Source organism: Solanum tuberosum, unplaced genomic scaffold (assembly GCF_000226075.1).
Source record: "Solanum tuberosum cultivar DM 1-3 516 R44 unplaced genomic scaffold, SolTub_3.0 scf00069, whole genome shotgun sequence".
NCBI classification, from domain to species: Eukaryota; Viridiplantae; Streptophyta; class Magnoliopsida; order Solanales; family Solanaceae; genus Solanum; species Solanum tuberosum.
In genome coordinates, this window is record NW_006238995.1 from 1,081,667 (window position 1) to 1,093,116 (window position 11,450).

Consider the following 11,450-nt stretch of genomic DNA (forward strand, 5'->3'; position numbering starts at 1 on the left):
TCCGTCCCCCCCCCCCCCCACCTCCCACACACACACACCCCACCACCACCTCCCCACAGTCCACACACACCAACCCCCAAGCCCCTTGGTTTGCTAGAATTAAGATACAGTCGTCAATGAATGAATTCAAAGCAAATAATCCAATATGTCACCCCAAATTTGACTCCTGATAAAATCATGTTTCCGCCTTTAGTTCTCTTCTCTATGCTCTAGTTGTATAAGTGCCATAAATTACACTAAGTATCTGCAATAATATATAGTTCAATGTGGTTGGCTACCATACCAGAGCATTTCCTTTCATTCGAATGTCTGAAATCCATCCTCTATCAGCATTATGTCTTCCATGCAGAACTAATTTACTTCCTTCACTGGCACCAGAAAGTACCAGAGGTAAAGATATTAAACAGTTTCATGATAATAAGAGTCTGAACTGTATTCCTGATATTGCAGTCCCGCTAAATCAGTACTAATTCCTATAGTTAATTAAACTTAGATTGATTGTTTTCCTTTATTTGAAAGCAGCAATGACCTGGTGGTTATAAAGAAAAACAACAAAATAAAACTAAATCTAATACCCTAGTCTCTCTTCTCAAGAGAAGGATCAGATTTTTGATATTATCATCCCATAGAAAATGTCACAGAGCCAATTGAATGGCAAGAGATCACATAGTTTCAGCTAACTGCATCACGCTTCAACGTATCTCCAAGGTACTCTTACTATATGAAAGTTAAGGTAATAACGAGTTCACTTACTTCTTCAGTTCATACCAAACAGGTGACAAATGCGTAATTTTAGAACTGAACTTCTTTGCCACATCATAGCCTTTTGAATTCCTGCACCATTGATCATACCGTCATGAACTGTAGACTCCAAAACTGCATCTATCAGTGTCAAAACAATTTCTTTTAGCAGGTAGCTAGATTGGAGAAGGGGTATCGGCAGTTCTATGAATTTTCTACTAAGTACAATTTCATGCCAAAATGAACATAAACAAGCTAGTAAAAAGTTCACCGTACTCAAAGTTCTAATTTTCAGGTCAGGACATTACATCCCCTTGCTTAAAAAACAAACTACTACAAAACTCCTCCTATCTCATCGTATCACATTTTGTTCTGTGAGATTAGAAAATCACCATCAATACCTCGGTCCAGGTCCAAGATAATCCTATGTTCCATAGCCCTGGGGCTATTTACAACTAGCCAATTAAGAAGTCTCAGATGTACTAGAACTGCATCTTTGATGCAGTCATCGATTCTCCCGAGAGGTCACAATTGCTGCGAGCAAAGATATTAATGACGAGGAAGGGTTTTTTGTTATGCTACTAATACTTGCTCTGCTATTCTGCCCAAGCCTGGCTAAGGAAGAGTTATGGGGCGTAAAACAAAAAATACGCTGATCGGGCATACTATGTGTAATGATTCCCCCATTCATGATAAATAAAAAGATAAAAAGGAAAACCATCCCAAAATAGTTGGGGCCAACTATAGAAATCTCCATTACCTATTCAACTACTTATAGATTAGCTGTTAACCTACTACAACCCAAGGCGAAGTTGAAAACCAACAGTTTTCCTGTTTAAGTACATGACATTTTGAAGATCACCAAGACAAGGTATTATAGTCTACTACTACTTCCATTTCAATATGTTTGCCTTACTTTCATTTTTAGTCCATTTCACAAAGAGTACCTCTCTCCTTTTGTGTCAACTATTTAATTTCAGTTTTCCGCCGCTTGACATGTTTAAGATCACGAAATTAAAGGACATTCTAGTAAATTCTAACCACAAGATTCAAGAGTTTTTTATTTTTTCTAAAGCTTCATATCAAGTCAAAAACAAACAAACAATAAGATGGATATCGACATATACAAATTGGGAATAACAAAACATGAATCAACAAATGCAAATACCACGGAGTAATATAGGCCAGAACAGGATTCCCAAAATGCCTCTGACTAATATTTTCCGAAACATTCAAATTCTCCTGCAATTCTTAAAAATTCACCAAATAAATCAAAAAAAATTGTTATAAAACTAAAGAAATCAAATTGGGGAGAGTATTGAATACATTACATCGATTACTTCACAGTAAGTCGAATCGACTTTAACAAGTCCACGCTGGTAAACATAGGGCTTCTCAACATCAACAACAACAGTGGTAGCAGTGTAGTAGTAGTAGTATCTTTGACAGTAAATTAGTAATGAAATTATGAAGAACAGAGTGAAGAAGATGGTGATGAGCCAACGATGGCGATTCGTCTGAGATTTTACTGAGTCGGGCGATGAAGGCTTGAATGCTTCGGATCGGTGGCTTGAGCTGGAGCTCGAGCTGGAACTAATTCGGCTGCTTCGCTTCTTAGCCGCCATTTTTATGATCGGTACAAACTGCAGCTGCAATTTTACCAGGATGTTTTTCCGTTTCAAACAATTGAGAAAGAAACAGATATGGACGGATTAAAAAAAAAAATTGGTAATATAGTATAAAATAGTAAATTATTAATTTAAATTAAATGTTATAACTATAGTTTCATTTAATTCTAATTTGTAGCAAACACTTGTTATTTGCCTCTCTCTCCCCAAAAATTTTCCTCCCCACTCACCCTCGGCTCTCTGATTTTATACAAATACAAAGGTATAAATTATTTTTGTGTTTGTATAAAGCGAAAAAATTGTATATACAAATACAAATATATATATATATATATTTGTCATATACACTAATAATTATACAAACACAGATCTTCCCCTACCAGTTCTCTTTTGCCTTTCTCTCTTTCTCGCTTTATACAAACACAAATTATACAAATTACAATGTATAATTTGTGTTGTTAAAGCGAGAGAGATTTGATATAAAAATGTTTTATTTTGATTCAATTGTATACAAATTCAAATTCTATGCAGATATACAAATACAATCATTGATACATATACATAGTAATTACATATATACAATTATGAGGTAACCTCAGATGATCATTCAACTATAAACTTTTTTTCTCAAAAAGTCACTTAACTTTGGGTTTTAACTCAAAAGGCACTTAACTACGAATTTTTTTTAGAAGGTCACTCAATTACGAGTTCTTTTCTTAGAAAGTGACTCAACTTTGAATTTTAACTCAAAAGTCACTCAACTATGAGTGTTTTACTTACAAAGTCACTCAACTATGAGTGTTTTACTTACAAAGTCACTCAACTATGAGTGTTTTACTTACAAAGTCACTCAACTATGAGTGTTTTACTTACAAAGTCACTCAACTATGAGTGTTTTACTTACAAAGTCACTCAACTATGAGTGTTTTACTTACAAAGTCACTCAACTATGAGTGTTTTACTTACAAAGTCACTCAACTATGAGTGTTTTACTTACAAAGTCACTCAACTATGAGTGTTTTACTTATAAAGTCACTCAACTTATTTAATTAATTTTTTAAAATTAAAATTTACTTGGATGAAATTTTTTATTTCTAACTAAAATTGTAAAAAGATGACCCACCTCCTTAACTCAATCTGCTAAAGTTATAATAGTGACCCTTTTCTTTTACCTTTTTCCCCAAATTTAATAGTTAGGATTTATTATTTTAAGAACCTTTAAATTTCTACACTATGTTTAATTTGTGTTTATAGGAACATCGATACAGTTTGAAAAAAAAATTAAGCATAGTATGCTGACGATGTTAGATAATGTTTTAAGCATAGTTTACTGACGAGGTTAGATAATTTTTTAAGCATAGTATAATTGGCAGTTCATGGATGCTTATTTATCTTCTTTTTTTTTTAAAATCTTAGAAAGAAAGATTTGATGCAAGTAAATATTATTTTTTTAAAAATTAGTTGAATAGGTTGAGTGACTTCTTAAGTAAAACACTCGTGGTTGAGTGACTTTGTAAGTAAAACAATCATGGTTGAGTGACTTTGTAAGTAGAACACTCGTAGTTGACTGACTTTTGAGTTAAAAATCAAAGTTGAGTGATTTTTTGAGTAAAGAAATCATAGTTGAGTGACTTTCTGAGAAACGAACTTATAGTTGATTGACTTTTGAGTTAAAAACCAAAGTTGAGTGACTTTTTGAGAAAAAAGTTCATAGTTGAGTGATCATCTGAGATATTACCTCAAACAATTATCTAAATAATATACATATACAATCGTTGCGTTTTTATACAAACGAGATGCCTGCGTGCGATTTATACAAATATGATGCTCCATGTTTGCTAATGGAGCGCAAATAGCAAAACTATAACTATAGAGCGTTAATATGATTTTTATGTTTGTTAAACCTAAAATTTACTGAAAATGTTTTTTACTCAAGAATTTTAATTATTTTTTTTAAATCCTGTTTTTTCTAGTATTTAGAAATTAGGCAATTATTTAAAAATTACACGTTTTAGTAAAATTTAGGCATAATACACAAATATGTCATTTAATTTGGCTTCAATTGACATTTGTGTCTTCCAATTTTGGGTGTGACAAGCAGATACTTAAACTTGTATAAAATTGAACAAGTAGACACACATGTCCTATGTGGCATAATACATGTAGGACGACACGTAAAAAGATAAATTGTCATGTAGGACATCATGCATGACGAATATGTCTATTTGCTTACATTTTATACAAATTTAAATGTCTATTTATATATACCCAAAATTAAATGTCATAATTGTCAACTGAAGTCAAGTTAAGAATCATGAGTATTTATTATGTCTAAAATTTATGTGTGGAGAAATTATTTAAAAATTACAGAACTCAATTTAAGAAATGGGGGATTTAAGAATTAAGTAGGGTGTGGAATATTTTATTCTGAGTTTGTCATTTGTTCATTCATTAAAATTAGTGCCAAATTTTGTGTTATCGTATAATGTGTTTGTTTACAAATGTTTCTAGGTGCATATGGCCATAAAATTTTCATGTATTTGACATATATAATGACTCTATTAGTTGATATATTAATTTATTTATTTCATATATTTTTTAAATCCTAAATTATCTCCTTTCAAGTCGGAGATATCAACGCCACGGTTAAGACGAGACCATAGCTAAGAAGAAGATGTTGGGTGTCTTAGTAGAGAGAAAATTAATTTTGGCATAATACATAAATATGACTTTTAACTTGACCTCATTTTATATTAATGCCTTCCAACTTTGGACATGTATAAGTAGGTACTTTAACTTGTATAAAATTGAATAGGTAGACACACATGACGTGACATAACACACATAGAATACCATGTATGATGAATATTGTCACGTAAGATGTCACATGGGATGTGTGTCTATTTGTACAATTTTATACAAGTTGAAGTGATTACTTATGCGTTGGGTTATGGGCTTTTTTCCCTTCCTATGTGGATAAATAAAAGTCCAAGGTTTTGGGTCTTCCTTTCTTTCCTTTGTGAATAAATTTAGCCCAAATTTGACTAGCCCACTTTGCCCATAAGCCCAATATTATGGTGCATATGTAAGACTTTCTTTTAGGTCTTATTTAAGAAGAATCACAAGAGTTTGAGAGCAGCCATATAGAGAGAATAGTGAGAGAAAGCAGATTTTCGCACAAGCCTTAGCAGCCAATTTCAAATCGCGATTCCCGCTTCGTTTCTTGTTCGATTGAACTGTTTTTTGGAAAGCTTGTTCTTTTCAACTTAATATTTGATTGGGAACTGAGAGAGGGTGATTTGGAGTCCTGTAGCTCCAGATTTTAGCTCATGAACAGTAGCTGCGGTTTCGTGTTTTTGCTTCTTTTCTTTCTCTAGTTTTTGGTGCTATCTTGTAGTTGTGTTGCTCATTGTTTGGCACTTTGTTGGTGACCATTTTGGAGAACATTTTTGTAACTCTTGTTGATTATAGTGGAGCTTTGGCCTTGTGGTTTTTACTCTTCACACCGAAGAGGTTTTCCACGTTAAACTTTGGTGTCTCATGTGTTGATTTATTTTTCTTGCTTGGTTGATTTGTTTGCTGCCTCAAACTGTTTTTTCTGCATTATTTTGTCTTCTCTTGGTTCAAGTAGAAGGGAAAGTTTTGACTTGGGTTTTCTTCCACTATAGCCCTGTCGTACACATTTATTTTGTACTTACTTTCCCAACAAAGTGGTATCAGAGTATTGATTTGCTGTTGATTATCTATTTGAATGATGGAGTCAAATATGAGCAAGATGGTTTGATTGAATGGTAGTAATTATCATACTTGGAAAGGCAAGATGAAAGATCTTCTATTGTCAAGAAAATGCATCTACCTGTGTCTGCTTCTAATAAACCCGAATCTATGAGTGATGATGATTGGGAATTTGAGCATTTAAAGGTTTGTGGCTATATTTGACAATGGGTTGAAGATAATGTTAGAAATCACATTGTGAATGAGACACATGCCAAAAGTTTGTGGGATAAGCTCGAGACACTATATGCTTCGAAGATTGGCAACACTAAATTGTTTCTTTTGAAGCAATTGATGAACATCAGGTATAAAGAGGGCACTCCTATTTCTGATCATATCAATGATTTTCAGGGTATTCTTGACTAGCTGTCCGGAATGGGTGTAAAATTCGATGAAAAAATTCAGGGACTATGGCTTCTTAATACTCTACCAGACTCTTTTGAAACTCTTCGAGTTTCTTTGACTAATTATGTTCCCAGTGGTGTTGTGACCATGGAATATGCTTAAGAGTGGTGTCTTGAATGAAGAGATGAGAAGAAGATCTCAAGGCTCATCTTCTTCTACTTCACATTCCGATGTTTTGGTTATTGAAGACACGGGGAGAAGCAAGTTTAGAGGTCAGAATGACAAAGATAAAAATAAAGGAAAGTCAAAGTCCAGATTCAAGAATATTACATGTGACTATTGCCACAAGAATGGGCATATCAAGAAATATTATTTCAAGTACAAGAGAGATATGAAACAACAAAAGAAAGAAGGCAATAATGAAAATCGTGTTGTTGTTGTTGCTAACGATGACCTTCTTGTTTCTTGTGATGAAAATGTCGTTAATCTTGTTTGCGATGAGTCTAGCTGGTTTGTGGATTCTGGTGCTACTTCTCATGTCACGCCCAAGAAGGAATTATTTTCTTCTTATACTCCAGGTAATTTTGGGATGTTGAAAATGGGCAATAATAATGAGATTGCGGTTCTTGGTATTGGGACTGTTTGTTTGGAAAGTAATAATGGTTCCAAACTAGTTCTCAATAATGTCAAGCATGCTCCAGATGTCCGCCTGAATTTGATTTTTTTTGGATACCTTGATGATGAAGGTTATGTTAATACCCTTGGTGCTGGCCAGTGGAAGCTTACCAGAGGTTCGATGGTGGTAGCCCATGATGACAAGTTGTCTAACTTGTACGTTTTTCAGGGCTCCATTCTCAGAGGCTTAGTAAATGTGGTGGAGAATGATACTTCATCATTGTTATGGCATAGAAGACTGAGTCATATGAGCGAGAAGGGGATGGACAATTTGGCTAAGAAGAATTTGTTTTTCGGAGTGAAACAAGCAAAGTTGAACAAGTGTGTTCATTGCTTAGCCGGTAAATAGAAAAGAGTTTCTTTTTAGAGTCATCTGCCTTCAAGAAAGCTTGATTTGCTGGAGTTGGTACATTCTGATTTGTGTGGTCCTTTTAAGGTAAAGTCTCATGGTGGTGCACTTTACTTTGTGACTTTTATTGATGATCATTCTCGCAAACTCTCGGTATTCTCTTTGAAGTCCAAGGATCAGGTACTTGATGTGTTTAAGAATTTCAAGCCTTGGTTGAGAGACAGACAAGGAAGAAATTGAAATGCATCCGTTCTGATAATGGCGGTAAGTATATTGGTCCTTTTGATAGATATTGCAGAGAGCAGGGTATTCGGCATCAGAAAACTCCTCCAAAGACTTTTCAGCTAAATGGTTTGGTAGAGAGGATGAACAAAACTCTTGTTGAGAGGGTTAGATGTATGCCATATGCTAAGCTGCCAGATTCCTTTTGGGCAGAAGCACTTAATACTGCTGCCTATGTTATCAATTTATCTCCTGTTGTTACTTTGAATAGTGATGTTCTTGACAGAGTTTGGTTTGGTAAGAATGTTTCTTATGATCATCTTAAAGTTTTTGGGTGTAAAGTCTTTGTGCATGTTTCTAAGGATGAGAGGTCAAAGTTGGATGTTAAAACTAGGCAATGTATCTTTGTTGGTTATGGTCAAGATGAATTCGCCTATCGTTTATTTGATCTAGTTGAGAAGAAACTTGTTAGAAGCCGTGATATTGTGTTCTTGAAGACCAAACAATTGAAGATCTTGACAAAGCTGAGAAAGTTGATTCTTAGACTAGTGAGAGCCTAGTTGATGTTGATCCGGTGCCTCTGACTATTCCATTAGGTGATAATCTTCAAATTGATATTGAAGATAATGATCATATTTAGAATGACCAGTATGTCGTTGATGCTCCAGTGCAAGACGATGTAGTTGGTGAGCAACCAACTATTATTGATGCTCCCGAGAGTTCTCTCAGAAGCTCTACTAGAGAGAAAATACCTTCATCTCGTTATTCTCCCAATGAGTATGTACTCTTGACTGACGGGGGAGAACCAGAGAGTCTTGATAAAGCCATGGAAAGTGAAGAAAAAAATGTGGTTTGATGCTATAGAGGATGAAATGAAGTCTCTACATGATAATCATACATTTGATTTGGTCATGTTACCTAAAGATCGAAAAGCTTTGAAAAACAGGTGGGTTTTTAGGGTGAAACATGAAGATGGTAACCCGATTCCACGGTACAAAGCTAGATTAGTTGTGAAGGGCTTTAACCAGAAAAAGGGAATTGATTTTGATGAGATATTCTCTCCAGTTGTGAAGATGTCATCCATCCGTGTGGTTCTAGGCTTGGCTGCAAGTCTGGACTTGGAGGTTGAACAGATGGATGTTAAAACTACTTTTCTCCATGGTGACTTAGATGAAGAAATTTATACAGAGCAGCCGGAAGGCATTGAAGTCAAGGGAAAAGAGAATTATGTTTGCAAGTTGAAGAAGAGCTTGTATGGTTTAAAACAAGCTCCCAGGCAATGGTACATAAAGTTTGGTTCTTTTATGAGTCAGCAGGCTTCAAGAAGATTTCTTCAGACCATTGTGTTTTTGTGCAAAAATTCTCTGATGATGACTTCATTATCGTTTTGCTTTATGTTGATGACATGCTTGTTGTTGGTCATAATACTTGCAGGATTAAAAAGTTGAAGCAAAAGTTGAATAAGTTTTTTGCTATGAAAGACTTGGGACCAGCAAAATAGATTGTCCGTGATAGAGATACCTAGAAATTGTGGTTGTCACAAGAAAAGTACATTCAAAAAGTACTTCGTAGATTTAACATGGACAAAGCTAAGGTTATCATTACACCTTTAGCTATGCACTTCAAATTGAGTACTAGACATTGTCCTTCTTGTGATGGTGAGAAGGAAGATATGAAGAAAGTTCTTTATGCTTCAGTTGTTGGTAGTTTAATGTATGCAATGGTGTGTACAAGACCAAATATTACTCATGCTGTTGGTATTGTTAGTCATTTTCTTTCTAATCTGGGAAGAGAGCATTGGAATACTGTAAAGTGGATTATGAGATATCTTTGTGGCACTTCTAGTCTGAGTTTGTATTTTGGTACATGGAATCCTATTCTTTGTGGTTACACTGATTCAGACATGGCCGGTGACATTGATATTCGTAAGTCTACTTCAGGCTACTTGATTACCTTTGTAGGGAGAGTTGTGTCTTGGCAATCTAGGTTGCAAAAATGTGTTGCTTTATCTACTACAGAGGCTAAGCTTATTGCGGTTGTTGAAGCTTGCAAAGAATTGATCTGGATGAAGAGATTCTTGGGGGAACTTGGTTGTGCTCAAGAGAGGTATGTGCTTTATTACAACAGTTAAAGTGTTATTCATCTTGGCAAGAATTCTACATTTCATGGTCGGTCTAAACACATTGATGTGAGGTATCATTAGATTCGAGATGTGTTGGATTCTAAGTTGCTTGAACTTGAAAAAATCCATACCAATAATAATGGTTCCGACATGATGACTAAAGCTTTGCCAAGAGGGAAGTTTGAAGAATGTTGCATGATCGACGGGATGGTGGTTTCCTCCACATAGTCGGTAGGGGGAGAATTATTGGGTTTTGGGCCTTTTTCCCTTCCTATGTGGATAAATAAAAGTCCAAGGTTTTGGGTCTTCCTTCCTTTCCTTTGTGGATAAATTTAGTTCAAATTTGACTAGCCCACTTTTGTCCATAAGCCCAATATTATGGAGCATATGTAAACTTTGTTTTAGGTCTTATTTGAGAAGAATCACAAGAGTTTGAGAGCAACCATATAGAGAGAATAGTGAGAGAAAGCAGATTTTCGCACAAGCCTTAGCAGCTAATTTCAAATCGCGATTCCCGCTTCGTTTCTTGTTCAATTGAACTGGTTTTTGGACAGCTTATTTTTTATAACTTAATATTTAATTGGGAACTGAGAGAGGGTGATTTGGAGTCCTGTAGCTCCAGAATTTAGCTCGTGAACAGTAGCTGCGGTTTGGTGTTTTTGCTTCTTTTCTTTCTCTAGTTTTTGGTGCTATCTTGTAGTTGTGTTGCTCATTGTTTGGCACTTTGTTGGTGACCATTTTGGAGAACACTTTTGTAACTCTTGTTGATTATAGTGGAGCTTTGGCCTTGTGGTTTTTACTCTTCACACCGAAGAGATTTTCCACGTTAAACTTTTGTGTCTCATGTGTTGATTTATTTTCTTGCTTGGTTGATTTGTTTGCTGCCCCAAATTGTTTTTCTTGCATTATTTTGTCTTCTCTTGGTTCAAGTAGAAGGAAAAGTTTTGACTTGGGTTTTCTTCCGCTATAACCCTGTCGTGCATATTTATTTTGTGCTTGCCTTTCCCAACATTATGCACACTCAAAGCTGAAAGACATAAATGTAAGTTGAAGTCAACTTAAATAACATATTTATGTATTATGTTTACAGACACACATCCAACGTTAAACTTTCATGAAGTTTTGTCTTTTCACCAAAATAGACCCTTATCTCCCTTCTTAGAGCATGTTTGGACTGGTTGAAAAATATAGTTTTTAAGTCAAAAAAAGTTAAAAAATAAAAGTAAGTTTTTGATTTTTAACTTATTTTAAGTTATTTTAAATTTATTTTAAATTATTTTTAACTTTGTCAAACACTTTTAAAAACTAAAATCAACTTAAAGTAGGTTGCTCAAAAACTAAAATCAACTTAGGGTGTGTTTGGTATGAAGGAAAATGTTTTCCTAGAAAATGTTTTCTTGGAAAACAAGTTGATTTTTGACTTATTTTCTCATGTTTGGTTGGTGAGTAGAAAATATTTTCCAAAAAAGATTTTTAGTGTTTGATTTATGAATGAAAAATGTTTTTGAAAAATTTCTTTTATTTTTACTAGAGTAGAAAATAATTTTTGAAATTGAAAATATTTTTTAAAAACAAACTTAATTTTTTTTGGGGG

The 11,450-nt window shown here is 34.5% G+C and overlaps 1 protein-coding gene across 3 annotated transcripts in view; it reads right to left on the reverse strand.

Moving 5' to 3' along the window:
• The window catches only part of LOC102605383 (chitinase domain-containing protein 1), an 11,892-nt gene extending 9,433 nt beyond the window's left edge, over positions 1-2,459 (reverse strand). For 2 of the 3 annotated variants that reach the window (XM_006345502.2, XM_015307936.1), the window contains exons 1-4: positions 2,073-2,459; positions 1,910-1,983; positions 754-834; positions 284-368 (exon numbers count right to left, since the gene is read on the reverse strand). In XM_006345502.2, the coding sequence (XP_006345564.2) occupies positions 284-368; positions 754-834; positions 1,910-1,983; positions 2,073-2,366 (534 nt within the window). In that variant the 5' untranslated portion in view covers positions 2,367-2,459. The remainder of the gene's footprint in view (positions 1-283; positions 369-753; positions 835-1,909; positions 1,984-2,072) is intronic. The other variant, XM_015307935.1, reaches the window with a different exon arrangement.
• Positions 2,460-11,450: the final 8,991 nt, after the last annotated feature.